General features: G+C 40.4%; 1 protein-coding gene across 1 annotated transcript in view; it reads left to right on the top strand.

Moving 5' to 3' along the window:
• The first annotated feature begins 1,777 nt into the window (after nt 1-1,777).
• sytl5 (synaptotagmin-like 5) overlaps nt 1,778-24,351 on the top strand; it is a 39,830-nt gene continuing 17,256 nt past the window's right edge. The window contains 6 exon segments of the mRNA XM_020609441.1: nt 1,778-1,944; nt 19,852-20,212; nt 20,298-20,513; nt 21,365-21,477; nt 21,603-21,711; nt 23,158-23,274. Of these exon segments, the coding sequence (XP_020465097.1) occupies nt 20,094-20,212; nt 20,298-20,513; nt 21,365-21,477; nt 21,603-21,711; nt 23,158-23,274 (674 nt within the window). The 5' untranslated portion in view covers nt 1,778-1,944; nt 19,852-20,093.

Here is a 24,351-nt window from a genome sequence, read left to right as displayed (position 1 = left end):
ACTGGAGAGGATCTGCAAGGAGGAATGGCAGAGGATCCCCAAATGCAGGTGTGAAAAACTTGTTGCATCATTCCCAAAAAGACTCATGACTATTAGCTCAAAAGGGTGCTTCTACTAAATACTGAGCAAAGGGTCTGAATACTTATGACCATGTGATAGTTCAGTTTTTCTTTTTTAATAAATCTGCAAAAATGTCAAATTCTGTGTTTTTCTGTCAATATGGGGTGCTGTGTAAATGTAATTCTTCACAGAAGTATAATGTAACCGTTGCCTTCACTGTCAGTACATCTGAATTATTTTGATTGTTTTCTGGGAAAGACTGACACTAACGTTCATAGCAGGGGTCAGTAAGCTCAGTGGTCCTCACAAGTTTCTAAAAACCCAGTGTGTATACTATATAAATTACAATAAATTGTAAAACATCCAGTTATGTGCTGGGCCAATAATGCCACTGTAACCATATCTATATGATGGATAAGAATAACATTTGGAAACAAATTTGATATCTAATTGCATAATAATACAAAGCAGTGATTAAATTCTCTCAGGATGGTTTCTGAGATGGCAGACAATGTATGTGGTGGGAAAATGAATAAAAAAAAACAAACATGAAATTCATAAATCTAACCTTTATCTAATGGGGCATCTCATTGCAGTTAAGATTTTAAAGGAATTGTTCTCAAAACTAAATGACTAAGAGCTCCACCTTTACAAAATCCAATTTAATTGTTCCTCCATAAGCCTCTGATGCCTATAATGTTCTTTTTGATATTGTCAACTATAATGTTCTTTTTGAACCTCCTTCAACCTTATGTGCCTACATTGAAGCACATCTGTGTCCTTAAATTCCAACTGTATTTTGTTGTTGGAAAATAACCGAAGCACATTTATTAAAGCAACATTTCCACAAGCAACATCTGTTACATGTGAAGTATCTGAACACCATTTATGTGTATTTTTCTCATGTGAAGTGCTTTTCCAAATGTCGTTAAACATGAGGCAGAATAAATTCACATGTTGGTGAGGACTTATATTTACGCAGAATAAATTCACATGTTGGTGAGGAATGTGTTCCTTAGATTTATTTATTCATTTTTACAGATTCAATTATACAGAGATGACAGACGCCGATGAAGATGATCCACGATTAACCAAAAAGACAGTTTTCCATTTATTGCCCCTGGTCACGTTACACAGTCATCCAAAAAAGAATCAGAATAGCATTGAAACAGGACACACACACACACACACACACACACATGCATAGCCACAAGAAGCAAGTACAATTAATGTAGGTAAAAAATAAGATGTATGATACAGGACATTGTTATGCTTCATTGTCTGCAACACAGAAGCACACAATAACCTAGAGAAGAAAGAGGGGAAACAATATACAGTGGTACAATAAAAGCAAGGTCATAAATACTGAATGTGATATATTTGTGTTTTTTTCCATATCAACCCTGTTTGTCCAAGATGACCAACCTTCCAGGTACATGCACTAGAGGCGAGCTGGCTCTTCCTTTGCACTTACAGGCTCCCAGAGGATCTCAGCAGGGAAATCCGTGACACATAATGCGCTACTAGTGGCAACGAGGAGTTTCCCTGACCCTGTTTAGAGCCCAGCACTCCAGGATGACACGATGTCCTGGGCGCAACTTTCCTTTTATTATTGAGCCAATAAGTTAATTACTTACACACAACAGGGACAGGTACATCTGTCGTACTGACAAAACAAGAGCCTGTTTGTGAGGATTGCATGCCGCGCGCGCGCACACGCGCACACCACGCCCCCTCCTGTCGGGAACACCCTGGCTGTGGATTTCTGCCTTCAGACGGCGCTGAGGCGCACCGACACACTCGGTGCCTGATCCCCGGACTGGCTCTCCGCTCCGGTCGGTCGCGCTCCCCTACCGGCTTCTCACCGTTGTCCGCAGCCGCCAGGTGTTTCTTTTCCTTTGTTGGGGGGGTTTCGGGGGAGGGGGGGTGGGGCGGCTGTCCATCATCACGACCTCGGGGGATTAGTCACACACCAGCGGGACCAGACACTTCACTTCCCCGCTAAAGTTAGGCACGTTTGTGCAGGTGCAATGCAGCAGAAAGCTCATTTTCATGTTTCTTGTTGCCCGCGTTGGTTTCGACGCTTGATGTAACCTGCGGTCAACTCAGGTGAATTTAATGATCTGAAGAAAATATGTTGCATTAATTAATTTACTTCAGCAACACAATGAAGCCCGTAAAATAATTATAATAATAATATTAATGAGGAGGAAGAGGGCAGTAGTCAGATGACAGCAGTGAAATCATCACCTGGGTTTGATGTGATATTTGCCTTCAGTGCATTTTAATGACAAGGAGTGACTAAAGAAACCAATACGTCAGTGCCTCAATGCTCATAAGCACTTTGTCCAGTGCATTCATCTGGACTCACCAGGATATCCCAGGGCTTTTCAGGGATGACTAGTGCAGCTGAAAAGGTGAAGGACACGCAGTAATAGCCTCAGGATGCTGCCAGATCTCTGCAGGCTCGTTATCTGGCTCTGTTAGGTGTACCAGGCCTGGGTAGGTGGAAGGCACACTGTTTGCTTTGAGCTGGTTTCTGCCTCAGATCAGCCACTGTTTTGCTTCTTTGTTGCTCACTCACAGCACTTATGGGGGAACATGTTGATGTGAGGTGTGAGATCCAGGTGTGGTTTAAGATAAAGGAAATAGGAAATGTATTTGGAAGATTTGGAACCAGAGGTCCTGATAGCAGGTTTGACTCTGGGACCCAGGAAGACATGATGCATCTGCATAAATTGCATCAGAGTTATAGAAGTCTAGCAGTATTTTTGTCATAATGTCATAAAAGAGAAAAATGTCCCTAATGCCTAAAATTACTTATTTAAATTGCTTGCTTTGTCCAACCCCCAATTTAAAAATGAAACATATTTAGCTCATTTCAGTTGACTAATCACTTTCAGCTCTAAATTAATTAATCATGAAGTCTGGAAATGAGGGGAAAATACACTTAAAATTACTTGTTAGAATTGATCACTGGACAAAATGTGAAAGATATATTAATTATGCATATATAAAAGAAAGAAAAGCATCAAATCCCAACCAAGCAAACATTTTTTTTTCTGATGAAGAACTTAAAGGAGCAGTTCAGCCAAATTAAGTGAGAAGATTAATATCTGTTGGCCACTCTGTCTTCCCATATAACTTGCAATAAGAAAACAATTAAGTCTGTTCCTCTAAATGTTTGCTTGATTATCAAAATGATTGTCTGTGATACTGTTAATCAGATCCTCCTTTCAGCACTGAAGTACATGTATTATTTAATGCAGTTCTGATGTCTTGAAGCTCAAACTGAGTTCAAAGAAGGATTTACCCTGCAGGTACAAGCATGCAGACTAATTCAACATCATGGCTTAGTCCAAAATTATTTGGCCAGATAGATATTGGACAGATACTTTATGTATTAGAAATGTTTAGTGGAGATAGGATGTCTAGTTAGACTGTTAAATGCTTAGACATGCTTATGAGTTTCTACAGGGTACATCTGGTCAAGGATAACTAGAGAGAAGAGTTGATGACTGTCAGCAGACAGGGTGTTTGATATTATTATTATTATGATGTGTATAACTGTAGCCTTAGCCATAATGTTCCTATGTTTAAGCCACGACATGTCACTAGAGGTCGTGTGAGAATGTTTTTAGCTACACACCACTTAATCAACAGACATACACATTCACACGTTGATTTGCTTTATGTTTTGACTACTGCTATGACCAGCTGCAAAGCTGGCACCAGAGACGTCCCGGTTGACGTTTCTGTGTAGTATGGGGCTAGCCCAACCGAGGGGATATAATGTATAGGCCTGGTGGGTTCAGGGTCTTTCATCTTACATCTGCCTGCGTGCAGGTTGGAGGTGCAAGATACTTGAGCGTGTAATGTTAATTTTACCTGTGATCCTTTGAATAAATCAGCACAGTTTTGTAGTTACTTGGACTGCCTCGTCTCTCAGAGTCAGTGTGGTAAAAAGTACCGGGTACAACAGTATTACACGTGCAAAAGTCCAATTCAGCTGTCCAAAGAATGAGACTTTGGCTGCGAGCCAAGGTGGCTACTTGGACTGACAGTGTTTAGTCAACACGCAGGCTGAAAAACATTAGGTTTGTGCGTTTAAGACTAGAAACGGTTGCAAATTAAAACAAAGCTGTTGTATTAGTGATGTCAATGGTTAGTGAACTGTGAAGCCCCAGCAGTTTCCTGAAGGTTAAATGCAGCATGAGCAAACAAGAGAAGCAAAACATTTTTCACTGCTTTTGTTCCATTAACAACAAGCCTGTGCTATGAAAGATATCCCAACATAATTTGCCACAGTGACGCTTCCCTAGATTGGTTCATTTGGCTTCTATAGACATGTTGCATTATCTGTTGAAACTGTTTTATCATTGTCGCAGGAAGAATGTCTCTCCAGTGATAAATGAGCCGTTCTCCGGCTAACTTATACAAGGCTAGAGGGGGAATAAGTGGGTGAATAAATGAGAAGAGAAGCCAGAGAAGGTAGGGATTCCCTGTTTTCTGTACACGCAGGCAGCAGAGCTCATCCAGCGGAGCAGAGAGAAGCCCCGGGGAGTGCAGTCACACAGTATTAGAGGTCTGCGTCTCCAAGCTCTGCCAAGACAGAATAGAAGTGTGTGTATGTGGTGTGTAGACAAACATTCACACATTCATGCGTCATTATGGCAGGCATTTCTGTGTCAGCCTGTAGCTCACTGTGCCAGACTGATGGCCAACAAAACCAAAATACTGGAACTAATAGTTTTCAAAGCTTAAAACTGCAGTATGTTTTCTCCAAATATTTTAGTTGTAGAAACATGTTGTAAAACGTATCTCAATGTGGAGAGATGCTGTTGAAGCCTCCTGTGACCCAGACTCACTGAACAGCACTGGCAGCTGTGCAGAGATATTAGCTTCTAAGAAGTTGTGAGCAGGACTGACCTCTCTAACCAGTTAGAGCATTTCAGTTATTTCTACTTGATCGCTAAGTTTTGTTGCATTATCATTTGTTGTGATTTCATAATCACATATATCTGGCAGAGCAGAGCGTAGCAGATTATAGTAGAGCACAGTGGAGCAGGGAGAGGGAGGAGCAGAGCAGATTGATCTGGAGTATCATGCTAGTGCTACCTTAAGTTCCATACTGTAATTTAAGACCAGAGGTGTTGTACCTATTTTATAATACAAAATGTGTCGTACTTCAGTTAATTTCAATAAAAACTGTGTGTAAAATCTGCAGTAGCTACAAGCCAGACTGCAGTAACAGCACAGCTGGAACAACCTGGCTGTTTTCGCCTCAGACCAGCTGGTGTTATGTTTGTGTTTGATGCTGCCAGTCAAAGCACTTAGTGGTGAAGTACTGACGTAAGGTGTGGCATCCAATTGTTGGAGATAAAGGAGTTGAAGCTTCTTTGAGAAGATAATGAAATACTGTCAGCAGAAAGATTTAAAGCCTCTGATCAGGAATTACAAGACCTGATAGGAGGGACTGAGGTCTGCACAATGACATGCATGATGCATATTGGATGTATAAATTACATGAGGACTTGAGTATTAATCATTATTTTCACAACCAGTTAAGTGTTCATTTTGTTTTTGATAGATCAGTTAATATTCGTGTCAAAGATTTGATAAGTTACATGTTTTCCTTACTTTATATGAACCACAGATAAAAGTAGATAACAAAATACGTTTTATTTGCAGTGAGATAAAAGACGTAAAAGCTGCAAATCTGGAATTTTTGTTTAATAAATGATTAGATTATAAAATTATTAATCTGCCGGCTGAATAATTAATTGCTTGGCTTTTTGCTTTAGCATGAAATAACATAATATTTGGTCATATTCAAGCTGAATCACAGTAACTGCTTTGTCACAGTATTAAATGGTAGATTCATTTATGAAATTTGGGCAACCATAGAGAAACAGAGATGCATGTAATCCCCAAACAGACATTTAAAAGAAAACGTTTTGTTGGCGTATTGTGTTTCAACCTGCACTTTTCAAGTATCGTGTAGGTTCTGTGGCAGAATAATTAGCCCGTAGAGACCCCATTGCAACGTTTCTGTTGTGCAATTTTCCAGTCAGCCTGAAAACTTTAAACCCCTTTTCTTAATTTCACTGCTTCTGTAATTAGTGTTTTCTGCCTTTGTAGAGCAGCGCTTTTTGTCTCTCACATAAAATCCACTGGCATTGTTCGCTCCCTCCTCACAATGAGTTGTAACAGGGCCAGTGTTGTGGAAGCGCCTGTAAAATGTGAGCCACATTGACTATTAGCTTATTAAACCTATATAATGTTTGTGGGATTGTGCATGATTATATCCAGATTAACCCTGAGCTGCTGTAACAAAGCTCATCTGTGCTGCTGCAGTGGATATTGTCTCTGTAGTGCAGTGTTGTGCGGGGCTTCCCTCCCTCCCACTCACTGGTGCCTCTTATCCACAACTCTCCGGTGCATGCTACAGTACCTGTGCGTTTGGTATGCAGCCTACAGCCCCTAGAGTTACATATTGTTCCTGTTCAATCACGATGAAGCAAAAAGTGGCAGCCTGTCCATGCACCGACCCTGCTGATGTGGGAGGAAAAAAGATCTCAAAAGGAGAAATGTAATTTGGAGGCAGAGCTGAGAGGAATGACTCAGGTGAGTAATAGATTGCCGGTCAGGGATGTGATGCCCCCTGTGTTGTTCTCTATACCCCTCTAATGTGTATGGACACGTGCCTCTGTGGGCGCTCTGAGGGGGATGCAGGGGTGCAGTGGGATGATGGGATACTTGCCTAGAAGTGGCTCAAAATACGCCCCCTTTATCTAAAATGGCATCATCATTTTATTATTTTCTGGTACCAGCATTTTGACAAGGGTGTGCTTTGAGGAAAAGTCAACACAGCACAACGTACATCAAACAGAAACATTGTATTCATTTCACGTCATCACACCAAGGCATTTCATTAGTACATATATTTGAACAGATTAACATCAACAGATTTGTAATAACAACACTGTATGCAAAGAATCAATTAAAACGCACCCTCCACCCAGTGCGTGGACACAGCAATGAGCTTCTCTGTTAAGTGGTTCCGTTTTCATTGACGTTGTATCATAATGATAAAATAACAACTGGGATTAGTTTAAAGTGGGCAAAAAGGAATGTCAAACATTTAAAGAATATTCCTTCAAATGTTTACCATGTCATTTTGTCCAGATAATACTCATTTTAATTCCTCAGGTTTTAATCTTAACACCAATGAAAATGCAGCATCAATTGAATTTTAATTGGAAAGATTGTTCATCACATTGGGAAAAGTGGTTTGAGCTCAACTCAAAATGTATTAGTAGCTATTTCAGTTGTGTTTGAAAGCTTTGGGGAAAAAATTGTCATGAATGGAGCATGGGTGAAGATTAAGTCATTTGGACTATAGGAATGAGATTTGCAAAAGACGCAAGTAAAAAAGGAAATAAAAGTATAATGAGAATGAAAATTTTTTTTATTTGTCGTTGGAGCAGATTTTGGTAAACTTACGTATTAACGTAACGATGGACATGACATCACCACTTCCCTCCACTATGCAAAAATGAAGCCAAAATATTGTGATTACCGTGGCGGCCATCTTTCTTTTTTCAAGCCAGATTCTGTGCAGTAGCAACCAGAAGTGGAGTGACAGCATTGGACCATCAATCAAAGCTGGCAAATCAACTGAAATACACCCCTTTTCATTTTATATCACCAAATAACTTAATAAAAACAGATTTACCAGAAACATGGCCACTTGTACATACACCACAAGAGGGGGGCACCTTGCAGTGGTCTGATTCATACACAGTATCTTTTTATGAGAATGTTGTGACAGTACAGTTACAGTAAATGGAGCGATATCAATAGGAGGTGAAAGGCTAGCATGAGGTTAAAGAAATAGTTTGACAGCTTGCTTGCTTTGTTACCTGGAGTTACATGAGAAGATTGACACAACTCTCAGTTCTACATTATCTTTGACCAGCCAGCAGCTAGTTAGCGTAGTTTAGCATAAATACTGGAAACAGCTAGGCTGGCTCTGTCTGCAAGTAGCAGAAGGTCACCTGCTTTGTGAAGTCATTACAGGTGTGCACACACAGCTGAAGGATTAAAATGTTTTCAGTGTCATTCATATTTTAATCACATAATCCTCAGCATTAATCATTGGTTTCAGTAGAAATTCTTGTCAACCTCACCCATATTTGTTGTAAAGGGCAAAGTCCATATTGTCTGTATTCACTGTGTTGGTGCAAACCACTGAGACATAGTGTCTGTAAAGATACACATGACAGAAGCATTAGTAGAAGTAAATGGTGTGACAGTGCTATGGCTAAAGTTTGGTCATTTAATAGAAACTACGCTAATTAATCAAATAATGGATGTTGTGCTGTGCTGAAGGGTTGGGGGAACTTCACCACATACAGCCACTGCTCTGTAACATTCATTAACCCTTTCCTCACTCGTTTTTCCTTTTGTTTCCATAAGCCATAGAAGCTAGTGTAAAAGCAAGAGTGAAAATAATGTTTATTCTATTTTGTCCTTCAGTGAATAATAATGACACAATTTTCTGATGTTTTGCATGCACAGTGCATCTACCGTTACCTGAGGGTAAACTCATTGTTGCACTGCTAAAGGTCAGAAATTAAGCCACTCCGCCATGTTTGTTAACAGTAGCGCCTCAGAGTTATCACACATTTGTATGCATCATCTGTCTTGTTTTGTCCTTTTGCCTCCTTTTCAGTCGTTAGCTAAGTTAAGCTTCATATTTACCACACAGATATGAGTGGAATCCATCTTCTGATCTAACTCTCCACCAGAAAGCCATTAGTTTGAGCTGTTCCTCTAATTAGTCACTTATTAATCTTTATAACTTGCAGACATGACAGCTCATTAGAACATGGGAAATCCACAGGTGTTTGTTAATTATTTTAACCAGCCAAAATGCTCACTACCTGGAAAACTTAGTTGTTCACATTAATGGCTTGTATTGTATTAGTAAATGATTTCTTGTTTAATAAAACCATTAGATACTGGCAGGCCTTCACTCAGTAAAGGGTACCTCATTATAAAGTGGTACAGAGGAAGTTGCCGGACACTGTGTTCCCTCGGTAAGAACTCAGTACTTGCCTCTGGCTGTGTATGTTCCATGTGCTACGTATTGGTTGCTGTCAGCCGTTTGTTTTTCAGTACGGTTTTGAATCATACCCGGGATTTTCCTCAAATGTGTGGGATGCTGAGAGGTGGCAAAAACGTTTTGTTTATAGTTTTAGTTGCAAGTACAAATGTCATGGCCATCTGAAATTCACTCATCAACATGATTCTCAGTAAATAAACTCCATTGGGAAAAGAACAACAACGATCAAATGCCTGGTTATAGACCATTGTGAAGACAAGTGGTTTCTTCTTTATGCTTTTTTTGACTTACTGCTGCAGATAAATTGTTTTAAAAGCAATAGGATTCACTGTCTGCTTGTCTAAAACAGCAGTTTTGTCTTTACCAAACATTCTTTATTAATCACTTTGTCCTGGAGGCTCAATAAGCCCTGACACCTACTGTACCTGAAACCTTAATGTTCCAGCTGCTCTAATGTGCAGTGTAATAAAATGGAAATGACACAGTGCTGGTCTTACAAAGAAATCATAATCCATCCCAGCATCCACTCAGCTTTTCTGTTCAGTTGATACAGTCTGATTAATGGCGGCACTGCTCCAAACACACTCGCACTCTTTCAGGGGATTTACTGCTCTCCATTAGCTGGTAGTGCTTCGCAAAGACAAAGTACAGTAAAATCTAGCAGCCGAGCAGCAGTTAAACAGGAAAGGAGTGGTAAAAAAGAAAGGGAGCTGTTTAAAACCATAGCATCCCTCTCTCTCTCTCTCTCTCTCATTGTGAAGAAGCAGCAGGAGAGGCCATGACTGAAACTGGGTTAATAAAATCCAGCCTCAAACTAAAAGCCTCTCATCTCTCATTCTTTAAGTGCTTGTTGTAACAACACAGAAATACTGGACACATGTGGCAGATTAAGAAAAGGGTTTTGCAAGTGGGAAGATTTCCTGAAAACTGCTTGTCATAGAATATCAACAACACACATACAGTCCTTCGTTTTTATCTGTTGATCATCTCTGGCAGGGTTCCTTAATGAAATATTTGTGTTTGTCTTCAGGGGCAATGCCTCATAACAGTAAAAGTAAAGTTTAATTTGCAGCTTGAGAGTTCAGATTTTCTACACCCTGTGTGTGTGTGTGTGTGTGTGTGTGTGTGTGTGTGTGTGTGTGTGTGTGTGTGTGTGCTTGTCCAACAACAGCAAGACTGCCTGCACTTGAACCAGCTCACGTTTGCCATCTTCAGCCTAAACACTGCCAGATTTGTGCAGCAAACAACAGACTGTGTTTTGAAATCTGGACCACTTTACTGATGAAATTAGCCTGTTTCACACTGCTGAAACAAGAAAAGCTGATTAAACTAAAGCCTTAGGGAGCAAAGGTCAGTGCTTGTCTTTTGGCATTTCTGTGTCCTTTCACACAGGATCTTGTCATCTCTCAGATTTATCACATTAAGAAACGAGCTTTTTTTAAATAGAGCATCATGCACTGGGAAGATGGGGACAGAGAAGGGAAAAATGGGAAACTTACAATAGATACGTGCTCAGAATTTATGTCACACACATGAACCGCAAACAGAGACAGATAATTGTAAATAATTATTTTGATTTGCGTCAGAGGTGGGTGTTATTTTAAAAAGATAATTGCTGTCTTTACTGTACAAGATTCATTTTTGCTGGTATCATCAAGTCGTATAACAGCAATAAATTAATTCAGTGCAGAACCTTTTACTACCTTTCACCCATCTAATTTTAGTCATTGAATTTAGCTTACATTTGCCTAGATTTGTTGTTGTTTGACACAGGTCTGATTATTATTCTCTGCACAAAGATTCAAAGGCGGTAAAATTTCTATCATACTCCTCTTGCTTTTGACTTCCCAGATCTGGAAATGATCTGATGTGTTTGTGTGCCCCTTTGTTAATGTAATTTTAACATAATTGGCTTTATAATATGAGTATATTTAATTGTAAATTATGCAACTGTAGGCACATAATTTGTGTCTTATCTCCTGCATGTGGAAGAGAAAAGTCTTTCTTTTTAGTAGATGGGAAACAAAGCATTTAAGGTCAGAAAACATTAACCTGCATTGAAGTCATCTTGCTCCTTTTCTCCAGATTTGTCCAGATTTGCTTTTCTCTTCCTGGTAGTTTTTTTTAAAGTGTGTGTGTGTGTCATTTTGTCGAGTCACACCCAACTGCACACATCCAACGAACCAAACCAATCATCCGTTTTCCATCTCTGGCTCTGTGCTTTCTTTGCTGATCTGTTTGGTGGAGATGCAGCCATTTCCTGAGTCCACGCTGCCCTTTCCTTTTAATTAGCCGGTGAAATGACACAAACAACCTATCAATGTGATGAGTAGCAGCATTCAGATAGGAATGATGCAGGAGAGTTCAGGGGAAGTGAAAGCAGGTCACTGAAAAGTAGGAGGAGGAGTGCTATGAGTATAAGAGACAGCAGCTGTCAGGGACGCTCTGGATAGGGTTGTTAGAGGCACTATCTCTGTTGGTTTGTTTTTCCTATTTTCTGCTCCATTGAGGCCTGCAGGGAACTGTGGAGGGCTACAGGCTTGGTAGGTCATTACTGACAGCAGCACCTCAGAGAGTTGTTATGTTATGGCGGCTGTGGCGTCTGTGCCCCGCGGCCGTAAAGGCAGCATTTTAAATGTTGTTGAGCAAGAATTGCCTCAAATAACGGTAGCAGTCCAACACAGAGGCTTGTATGCAAAGGCAGTGGGGAAAGAAATGTTTAGATAATTTTCTTAAGTAACAATACTACAATATAAAAATACATTCAAGTCCTGCATTAAAACTGTATTTGAATAAAATGTTTTATTAGGAAGCTGTTCTTTCAGTATCAAAAATAAAACTACCAGATGCAGAAAATTGGTCATTTGGAGCCTATTTGAGGTGGAGATAATTTAAAGAATGTATTTATAGTTTAATCATATTTTATAACCTTATCATCATCTTGTATGTAAAATTTTTATTTGTAAAGTAACTAGTAACTGTAGTGGATTACTTAAGTGGCTTTAAATTGAAGCTTATCACACAAGTCTGCTGTGTTGTTTTCACAGGTTTAGTTATTGTCACATTTGTTGAGGATTCGGTTTGCTTCAAATAAAGTGCTTGTCAGAATCATAGGTCAGCATTTGAAACATCCTCCACAAAGAATTAGTTAATACGACGTCTGACTGTGTCTGAAAGCGGCCATGTTTATAACTGTTCCAAACATTGTTTGAAAGGTGGGTTGAAAAGCCAGACACAATAGTAAATCTGAGATGTGATAATTGATTAAATCTCTCTCCTCTAAGACATGAAAGTGGCAGAAATGAACACCTCTCTGATGTTGAAATGAGGTGGGCTAAACTACTTGGTAACTAGTCATCTTGACATGATTGGCCGAAAGCACAGAGGTGGTAAAGGAAGCAGGGTTTGAATGTTCCTGTCAAGCTCTTTTCTTATTCTCAACACAGGCAAGTAACCTTTCAAAATAAGAGCTATGACAAAATGCATTACATTTTACTAAGTGAATAAAATAATGTGAAAGGCAGACAAATGGACACGAAGTCATTACTGTCTTAATGCAGGTTTTATTCAGTGACCTGCATCCGTGGAATCACAAACTACTTCTGATCAGTAAAACAGTTTTGGCCACTGTCCAAAGTTTGTCAAAAGTTGATTGTGACCTGTTGCACTACTGCGAATAAAGCCAGAATTATGAATCTCGGAGGATACATGTGAAAGTCTATGCAGACCTCTGCAGAGAAGTGTGTTATAGGTAAACGAAGGTCACAGAGGAGGTGACGCACACACCTCCCAAATGTCAACATGTTGTGATAACCTGCCTGTTGATCAAGTTCACTGTTTGATCCAACTTTATGTCATGAAGCTGGTTTGAAATGGAAAAGATCGAGCGGCTAAAGCACTGGTAGTAGAAGACGAGGTTAGGAAATATAAACAGACAGATTAAAATATTTTATTTATTTTTTGTTGACTACAACCAACAAAACCCAAATGACTAAAATTTAACTAAAATCTATATACATGTTCATCAAAAACCTGGACTAAAACAAAATCAAAATTGAATGCCAAAACGACCACTGTTAGTCACTGTTATGCAAAGTGTTAGGCTTGACAGAGGTGAGTTATTTATATCTGTGTCTAATGTTGCTTCATTACCTTTGATTGCACCAAGTAATTAAGGTTTCAAATTGGATTCATATTGGAAAAACCCTGATGGGCTGTGTTGCAGCACACACTGACATGCAGAGAGTCCAGAGGATACAGAGGAGTGATGGGAATGTTTGCAGATGGAAAGACAGTGAGACAGGTCAACACACACCTGCCACTTGGACAAACATGTCGTGTCATCGCTTTGCTTCCTCACCCAAACCGGTGTATGTCCCCAGCAGCCTCTCCAGTTTCCCCCAGCATGGCATGTGTCATCTCGAGCCGTCTGTGAAGACAATGGCTGCCTATTGATTTTACCTCTCAGTGAACACAGAATCACATCTGATACCAGGATTACATGCACACAGGTACACAGCTGAGATAGCAGGATGAATGTGATTTGGCTCATTTCCTTTAAGTTGAGATAAGCTGGGTGAGCTGGAAACCACACGTATATGGCTCTTTGTCAGGATCCACGCAGCATGTGGTTGTGAAGGACACAAAGCATGACAAGGATGCTGTGTGCTTGCTTATTGCTTTATAAAGAGCACTCTGTCTGTTGACACATTGTTGTACACTCACTAATGGTAAATTCGATGGGCCTGACTCTCTGGGTTTTATGTGCAGAAGGAGTTTTTCTCAAGAGCTTTGCGCTTCATCTTGTTATTTAGAAAACCAATTGAATTTTATGTCTGCTAAGCTGCTGTGCAGTGAACGTCATTACCTTTGTCATCGTTGTGTCATTTCCCCCTGGAATTACTTCTTGAATAAATGAGTTAGAGGCAGCATGATGGCACAGGGGTTAGAGCTACTGCCTCCTAGCAAGAAGGTTCTGGGTTTGAGCCCCGGCCGACCTGGTGCCTTTGCATGTTCTTCCTGTTCTTATGTGGGTTCTCTCTGGATACTCTGGCTTCCTCCCATCACTTCTCTCTGGATACTCTGGCTTCCTCCCACCACTCATGTGTTTTAGGTTGATTGGTGACTCTAAATTGCCCATAGGAGTGAGTGTGGGTGTGTAGTTGTCTGTTTCTAAGTGTCAGCCCTGTGATAGACCTGTCCAGGATGTACTCCGCCTCTCTCCCAGTGTCAGCTGGAATTGGCTCCAGCCCCTCTGTGACCCTCTTCAGGAGTTAGGCCAACCCTGCCTTGCTTTAAAATTCAGTTTGTTCTGCGACCTTATGTTATTCTTCATTTCACTAGAGCCAACAAACAAGTAGTGGTTGCTTTTTTTTCCTGAGGAGTTCATGTTTAGGTGTTTACACAATTACAATGATTGTGGCATTTGCTCAGAGAACATCTGGTTTGAGTTGTGCATGTAATCACAGGAATCATAAAGCTATAGAAATACTGCAACAAATAATCTCAATGATTGTCTTGAATAGGAAAAATATTATAAATCACAGCCTAACTATAAACTAAGGATTACATTAAGGAAGTCACTAAATACTGTGACTTAACATCAGCTGATGTGCCCATAATGTTGGCTTTAGGTGTAGTTTTTATTTTTTTGTGTGTGGGGGTGGAGTCTGTAATGCAATACAAAACTGAACAGTGAAATATTAACACTCCATTAATCTAAATGACCATGTGGAAAGCGCAATAACAAACCCACAGAGCATTATCATCAACTCTGCAGTTCCTCTTAGGTCCATGGAAGGTTAAAAAAACAAAACCCACTCAACATGACCTGCTCAGCTCTAACCAGCAGACAGTTAGCGACTAGCTGGTAAACTCAATGGAGCATTTGAAGAGATGTTTCTCTTTGGTGTTTGTGGAGAACAAAACAGAGCCAAAGAAGAATGATTATTTGATCATATTTCATCAGGCAGTCAGAAAGGCGACCTCAACAACTGATAACAGCCTTTTAATGACGTGATAACATTTGAGGTGGATGGATTCCTAGTTGTGATCAGGGCTGGGATGACGATGTGATGTGTACATACAAATAGGAAAGTAGTAATTATATGATCTGACTGTGATGATGGGTGGTCATTAATAATGTGAGGAGGTGTGCTCTACCTTATATATACAGACAATACATCGTGTGTTATGTTCTCAGTTGTGTGCCACGGCAATGGTGACAGCAGCTGTGAAGTGTGTCATTATTGACCTTTGTTGATGAATAATTGTTTTCTACACTTAAAGTATGTCTGCCTGTGTGTGTGTGTGTGTGTGTGTGTGTGTGTGTGTGTGTGTGGTGTGGACCATATTAAACCCTGTGTTATCTGGCTGCATCCAACACAAGTGACCTGCTGTTTAATGGTCTGTGTCATTCATCATCACTGTCTACTGCCATCTGTGTCACATTAATGATTCAAGACAAACGCTTACAGCATCCTGGGAAATACCACAGGGGGATTTAGGGGCTGTACATTTAAAAAAAAAAAAGGACAGGGCCACATTGCGTTGAAGGCTGATGGATTAGATAACTGCCTGGTTTTGTATATATTTTATGATGGATGTTTGTTCTCCATCATTTCCTGATCATGGAGAAAAAGTTCCTTGTTTCCTTACACATATAGATACAGTGGAGATGGGCCTACTGATCTCATTTTCTACTTAACTTTGTGTGTGGGTGTTTATGCATTCTGATATTGTGTTAGGTACAACTTATTGCTCAAGTAACCAATTCACATTCACAAAGCGTAACTGAGGTCTGACCACCATCGCTCTTGCTTAGCTAAATGACATTTTCAGCAAAACATGAGGCACCAAACACCTGGAAAAGACAGATGTATGTTGATTTAATCACAGGAGCACTGATGGAGTTTGCAGCCAGAAGGGGAAATAAACATTAAACCAACCCCTCCCCCCCAAAAAGACCAAACTGAGAGTATGTTAATCAGTCTCTTGTTACCTGCAGACTTCCCTACTCTGTCTGTGGCTCTCTAAACACACAAATGTAGTAGTTTATAGCAAATGATACTCAAACAGGAGTAAATAGCACATTTACTGGGGACTAATTGGTGATTTGGTGAAGTAGTGAGTGTTTACAGCAGCAGGACGCTGTACAGGGATTGACTCGTTCCCATGTTCATGATAAGGCAACATGTCAACTTTGTACTTCACTGACGTGTTTCTAAATAGTATTACACAGAAATGGGCCTTTATGGCACAGAGAAATAAGCTACAGTATATCAGGTTTTGATCATTAGAGGATTTGTTGACAGTTAGAAAACTATAAAATATCAATAGACTTATTCAGTAAAGTTTGACAGAGCTGCTGTTTGCAGAGTGCTTCTATCCAAACAGTCCACTGTCTAATTCAGACACAAAAACACAGAAGGACTAACACTGTTTTGAGGCACTGTGTGGCCTTGGTTTTTGATTTCAAAGTCATATTTTCAGTTCCTCTGCCCACCCCTGAATGTTCACTAATGACTGTGTTTTATATTTATCTCCTGTTCATTTCTCCTCCGTGTCTACTTTGCTTTTCTGCCAACTGGACGCCAGCTGCTCCCAGCACACCTGTGGTCTTTAATTGCCAGATTGATTCTGCTGCCTGTAATCTCGGCCACCTGCAGAAAACACCAGACTGAATGATGGTAAAATGCCACAGAGTTACAAAACAGCAAGGAGACCACAGTGTGGCTTTGTGGCCAGATGTCCCCGGTAGAGCACAGACTCTGTGACAAATGATCCATTAGATGCATGGACAATATGTGTTGCGAATGGAAAGAAAACCTTTCTTACACTGTGCCGAGGAGGTGGTGAGTCACTGTGCTTTCCTCCGAGCTGCATTATTAGTGCAGACCTGAGAAGTGAGTGCATTCCCTCATCTCAGAAGCCCAAAGTTTTAGTGTCACACATGTTTGCTCAGGGCAGAGAGCATGAAAAGCAGAATGTGCGTCGTGTGTACTCAAGGAGGGTTGCATCAGGACACCGCACCTACTGTAGCTGAGATACTGCTGCGCTCTCACTGCACCATAAAAATATAACAAAAGTGCAGATAAATATTTACTGATGTTGTTGGCTGAGAGTCAGTCATGTGTGCCTAGTACGTCAGGAGTGTCCTGGCACAGTCTCTTGACTGCCAGGATCTTATGTATAATCGTAGACTGCAATTTGTCTACACCTAAAAGTAATATTCCCATCATAGCTTGACCCTCGTAATATGAATCACTGGCCATGAAAACCTGCTGCTGGCATTTGGAATCACACTGATATCATTATTAGTTTGAAAGTTATTTAAAAACAGTAGATTTGAGCAACTACTAAACGCCATGAACAGCTAAATAAATGTCCCATGCAGACTGAAATAAAAATGTGTACTTATAGTCCTTCATAGATGCACACAACTCAGCATTTGGCTGCATGTAAGTTGACTTTAGAGTCTGTTTTGCAACTTGCCTCTTGCTACACTTACAGTATTAGCTCCACTTGTCTTCTCTCCAAGTGTGCACTGGATCTGGATGATGATTCAAGATCAGCACCCAAATTAAAAGGATTGTCCCATGGGCCATACCTACTGCTCACAAGTAAAACCATCCGAATCCATTCATTATTTTTTTAGTTATGCTGTAAGCAAACCTACAAACAAACGAATACCAATACAAAACAGTTCTTGCCCTTAACATCTGAAGATGGTGTTTTTGAAGCGATCTGACCATTCGACAAGCACTTTGACGGAGCATACTGCCTCCTGAAATCTATATTCAGCTGTTTAATCATATAAATGCAAAGGCATCTCTATATGATCATTAGTGCCTCTATTACATCCCAACGTCACATCGTAAAGGTGAAAGAAAGGGTGTTCATCGGCTACAGTGCAGCTGCAGTTCAGCCTAAAATGCTATAATCACGGCTGTCATGATGTGCCTTTGGTTGCAAATGAAGCTGAGATGATGTGCACTGGATTCATTAGTGCTAATTCATGTAAAGTGAAGAGAAGAGGCAAGAGAAGAAAGGCTGAGGATGAAAAGAGACCATGACGAATAAGGACTGAAGTAGGCTGGTGTGGGCTCGTGCAGGGCCCTCCACTCCGTTCAATTTCCCAACTTTATTTACACTAGCAGTGACAGAGTTTCATCTCTTTCTTTAGTACCTCACATAACCCTGTATATAATGTATTATTTTGGATTAGTTTCTGATCTTCATGGTTTTACTGACAGTGAGTAAAGCTTATTTTTATGCAAATCAGCTTATTCACAGTAGTTTACTTAATCGGGCACTGCAAGAAAATGGATCTCTCTATCTCCATCTCCCTTTGTTTGTGTGTTCACATCATTAATTTCATTCATCATTTCTCTCAGTACAGGAACTTGCAAAGAGGCACCAGGAAATATCAGGGCTGCACAGTGTTTTCACAGCAAAGCTAGGAGTGACATTTTTATTGCTTTACACTGTTCCCTGTGGGCCATTTATGATAATCAGGGAAGTTATAACTCATGCAGAAGAGTCTTGAATTGTAGGATTGGTGGTTCGATCTGAATCGGATTGGGATCATCGTTTAGGGTATGATAGGCAGTTATACTGTGCATCTTGCCTGAACATTTCAGGGTTCTTTCTTAATTATAGGCAAAGTTATGGCAGAAAATATTCTTTAAATGGGGTTGACAGTGTTAATTTTAAATGGCCATCAGAGGCAGATGAAATTTGGTCCCTTACATGTGTGTAAATGATTATGATAATGTTTGACAGGGATATGATTTTTTTCAAAATTTTGTCCCATGTTAAAGATTTTTAATTTTTTGTGACCTTGACCATTGACCTTTTTTAGCCCAACTCTAATCACCAAGTATGTAGATGATCCATCTGGCCGTTTGTCTGTAATCTTGCTAACCAACACACACACACACACACACACACACACATACTGTGTTTTCATTCCATGTGGAGACTTTACATTGAATTACATTCATTTCTTGTAGACTTATCTTAAACCTTAACCATAACCACTAATTGCCTAACACTAACCCTGATTCTAACACTTAACCTAACCTCATCCTAACCCTAAACCATGTTGCCACCCTAAAATTCAGTGGTTTCTTTGTGGGGACTAGCTTCTGGTCCCCACAAGGATGGCCAAGTCCCCACAGTGTGAGTGCGTTAACAGGTTTCGGTCCTTATGATGCAAGTAATACAAAGGCGCACACACACACACACACACACACACACACACACAACCAAAAACAAAACCTCCTTGGCAGAGGTAATAAGGCAAATCATGAGTTACACTGACACTGCAGGTGCTGGATAATTAATATAAGTCTTGTCATAAATTTCAGGAAAAGTTGAAGTGTGTCACTAATGGAAGCTGAAAAATGTAGGCGTTATGCTCTGAATGTCAGGGTTTTGAGAGGCTGCTAAGCTGCTGCAGAGTTGTCAAATGTCTACCAGTTAATTGTGCTTATCCCTGTAGTCCTGCAAATCATTGTTATTTTAATTACTCTGGTGAAAAAACAGGCATATTGACCTGCACTTTTATGGGTAGTAGGTTTAGATTTTGTGCTAATTAGTTAATGTCAGATACTGTATGTATTATTGACTTTTCTTTATATTTGTTTGATCTTGTCTAGGTTTCCAGAAAGTGGTCACATCTTATCAGCTTTCCCAAGAGGCAGAATACTAGAGGAGGAGACACTGGAGGAGGGGCACTGGGAAAATTAGACTATGCCAGTGCTAAAACAACAATAAACCAGCCATCAGCCAAAAGCTACAGAACCAGGAGCAGTCCTCAGCATTATGTAGTTCTTTCTGACTCCTTTCATACAACATCCTTATTGGCCATTTTAACTGCCTGAATCTTACTAAGGGATCAATGGAGCAGGGACAGGAGGATCTGAATCTCTCCTTTCTGCTGGAGCATGAAAGAGAAATGATCTTGAAGGTGCTGCAGAAAGATGAGAAGTTGAGGAAACGAGAGGAGAAGAGGATACGGTGAGAACTTCACTATTTGAACTCACCTTCAGTTCACTCTGACTTTTCATAACATCCATGATGTTCTCCTGTTTCTGTCCCACAGGAGACTGAAGAATGAGCTGCTGGAGATCAAACGAAAAGGTTCCCGTCGGCCGCAGGATCTGCTGGAGCGACAGTGTGCTCGCTGCCTGAGGTCTTTGGGCCTGATCTTCAACCGTGGAGTGCTCTGCGAGGACTGTAAGCTGCGTGCCTGCAATGACTGTCGCGTTAAATTACCCCATGGACGCCAGTGGAAGTGTAACGTTTGTGCCAAGATCTCGTAAGTGTGATGTCTGCAGGGACCAGAATAGTATTTTTTTTGAAAAAGGAATGGATTCCAAATGTTTTTAATTAGATAGTTAATGACACCACATCTATGTCTGTCAACCCATTTCAGCACTGTTTATCAGTGTTGTTGTATTCTAATTAGACTTTATGTATTTGTTTTGTTCAAAAGTAAAATTAGCTTACATTTTAGGCTTTCAAGGGCTAAAAATGCAATCATGCATCACGCCTTAAATTTGCTTGTAGTATTCTGTATCTTTGATGGCTAATGAAGATTTTGTTTCAAGTTTCCTCTCAAAGTTACTTGTCATTATTGACTAATTTTCTCTGCAAATGAGGCATTCGAGGGAAAGCTAGCTTCCTCAGGAACTAATCAAAACATTACTGGAAAACATCCGGATTTGGTGTCTGTTCTTCAGAATCCCTTAGCAGTGTTTTTTTTTTACTCTCACTTTGCACACTTAACATTCACACAATAAAAAAATCTGTCCCAGAAATAGCAACGATACCGAGTTCTTCACCGCCGCTAGTCTGAATAGTAACACTGCAGCCACAAGATGTGGTTTTTGAATAAGTGTGAGGAGTAAAACTTTTCTCAGCTTGTGCTCTCTTGCTCATTGCACTCTCCACCCACATGTGTAACCCACAGCTAAAGTTTACATGCAGAAAATCACCAATTGCAATAAAAGCAGAACAAGAGGAAGAAGCAGTGGTTACATCAATCACTGATCACTTTTGATCACAAAATAACTGATCATTGATTCATAATATCCAGCTAGCAGTGGCAGTTGACCTGGTGCGCTGAGGAGATGAATTCCCAGTAAGGGTTGGATGGTGTGTTTACAGGGAGCTGAGGGTGGTGACGGGAGAGTGGTTCCTGGAGGAGCGGTCCAAACGCTTTGAAATGGCGGTGCTGAGCAGTGACATGATCAAAGAGACAATCCTGACCACCCCAGGCCGTGAGTATGATGGCCAATGGACTCAGAACTGTGAAACTGTAATCCAAATCATTATGAAAACTGAAGTGGTGTAGGATATGTGATCATAGTATTCATGGATTAATGATGGGTTTTTTTATCATAAGTCCCAGAAAAAGAGAACCTGTCAGTCCCTTCTGAGTCAGAGGATCCTGACACCCCAAAATCAAACAGAAGTGCAGTGAGCAGGGCTATGGAATTTGGCAGGAAGAAAGGGTAAGTGGTGAACACAGATCAACAGCTCTACTCTTATTCTTGCAAATACATATTTATTCAAAATATAATAGAGTTTACTCAGTGAATTACATGACTTGAAAACATGAAGTATGTATTATAGCAGTGAGTGCACGGTTTAAAATAATCTCAAACCAAATTTAAAAGGAATCTGCATTGCATCGAGGGCTCACTTCAGCACAAAGACATTAAAAACGATCAAGTGGATGCTCATTTGATTTTTGAGACCCTGAATGCATTTCAGAATCCATTTGGCAAAGCAGCACAGCTGTAATTGGATTGTGTCGACTAACATCACTCCTCATATTGGCTGCACAGTTCCTGAAGGCATCATAGCATTTCAGACTAAGAAGCCATAGAGACAAAAGCAGACCAGCTCTGATAAACAGCAAATCTTAGGGTTGCTCTTTTAACAAAAACAAAAAAGACACTCATTCAAAATCATAGAGAGCTGTAATTATTTTAAGAAGAAGAATATTAATAAGAATAAGAATAAGAAAAAAAACAGTAATTAAAACACACTTGATTCAAACTAAATAAACATTATTTTAATTTAATATGCATCTTGTTTGATATTGAAAATTGTCTTCCTGCATTCTTCACACAGTTTCATAACGTGAAAGATTGAATTATTAAAATCTGCATATGAATGTTGATCTGTATCAAACATAAACAGTAGTGACAGACAGTCATGGGATTCATATGCCAGGAGTTTCACATTCAGGTGTAATAGTAAAAGAAAAATATTTACTCTAAATGTGAATAGCTAAATGCTAATGTCAGCATGCTAACACGCTTGCACTGATGATACTGACATGCTGGTGTTTAGCAGGTTTAATGTTGACCATGTTCATAGTGTAGCTTGTTTTCATGCTATCATTTGCTAATTAGCCCCTAAACCCAAAGTCCAGCAGAGGCTGATGGGAATGCCAATGACTTAGCAGGTATTTATATGCAAAATTGGACAAATAAAAACTCTGACCTGCTGGTGGAGCTAGATGAAAAGTGACAAAAGTCATTAAACTTCACACAGTTATCTGGACTGAATGTTTTGCCAATCCATCCAATAGCTGCTGAGATATTTTGGTGGGGACCAAAGTCATGAACCTACTAACAGAGACCCACAGTGCATTGATGCAGCCATGACGCTAACATAGCTACAAGTTCTGGATTTGCCCCATGTCTAATCACATTGCCTAAATTTACACTACATTTCACTAAAATCTATGAGCAGGGTTTTTCATATGTTGCTAACTAGAGCCTCTGCCATATAGAAACTGCAGAGGTGTGTGACCAAGGTGATTCTGATAAAGCAAAGGAAGCAGAGAGACACTGTGTAAAGACTGCAATAATGGACATGATAGCATATCTCCACTGTACAGTAGATAACGCACTCTATTTGTGTCCCTGTGTATGTTTGCGTGGAAGGATGAAGGGGAATAAAAAAGGTGACCGAGCCCTATTGAAGCTAGAGAACGGAGTCGACAACATGAGCGCTTCAGACGGAGAACCTCACAGTGCTGCTCAGAGTCCACGTTCAAACAGGTGTCCAGCAACAGTGTCAACCATTTTACATTTCAGTTTCTACTTTGAAAATACAGTTACACAGTGCTTTCTTGAGGAATAAAAGAAAGTCAAAAACAATTCTCTACTCATATTATAGCTCCTTAAAAGTTCACATTAGCACAGTTTTGGAAACCGTTTTGATCTTATTTTAATAAACAAGTCATTTAGCAGGTACTGACAACAAATCAAATCAAATCAAATCAAATTTTATTTGTATAGCGCCAAATCACAACAAAAGTCATCTCAGGACACTTTACAAAGTAAGGTCTAGACCTTACTGTTTTCAATATTATTACATAGGGAAAACCCAACAAATCCCCCTTGAGCAAGCACTTGGCGACAGTGGGGAGGAAAAACTCCCTTTAACGGAAGAAACCTCCGACAGACCCCGGCTCTTGGTGGGCGGCCTTCTGCCTCGACTGGTTGGGGTGAGTGGATAGAGGAGAGACGAAAGAAGAAAAGCAACAAGACACAACAATCAAACACTGATCAGGTCGATGTGGCTGGTGACTGCTCGTCAGAGACGTAGAGCTCCAGGGCCAGGGCAACCTGCAGAAAGGTACAGGAAGAGAGAGAGGACACACTACGGGAGAGAGGAGACACAAAGTTAGTGATGTGTAATGGTGGCATATAGAAGCATAGGGAGAAAGAGGAGAGGAGAGGGGAGGGGAGGAGAGGAGAGGAGAGGAGAGGAGAGCAGGAGGGGAAAGAAACTCAGAGCATCATGGGGCCCCCCAGCAGCCTAGGCCTATAGCAGCATAACTAAGGGAGGGCTCAGGGTCACCTGATCCAGCCCTAACTTTAAGCTTTATCAAAAAGGAACGTCTTAAGTCTAATCTTAAAGGTAGAGAGGGTGTCCACCTCCCGAACTGAGACTGGGAGTTGGTTCCATAGGAGAGGAGCTTGATAGCTAAAGGCTCTGCCTCCCATTCTGCTTCTGTGGACTCTAGGAACCACAAGTAAACCTGCACTCTGAGAGCGAAGTGCTCTGTTAGGATGATAAGGCTCTACGAGGTCTTTAAGATACAATGGAGCCTTGTCATTAAGGGCTTTGTA

Source organism: Monopterus albus, unplaced genomic scaffold (genome assembly GCF_001952655.1).
Source record: "Monopterus albus unplaced genomic scaffold, M_albus_1.0 scaffold99.1, whole genome shotgun sequence".
Lineage (NCBI taxonomy): Eukaryota > Metazoa > Chordata > Actinopteri > Synbranchiformes > Synbranchidae > Monopterus > Monopterus albus.
This window is presented reverse-complemented; position numbering and strand designations above follow the sequence as displayed.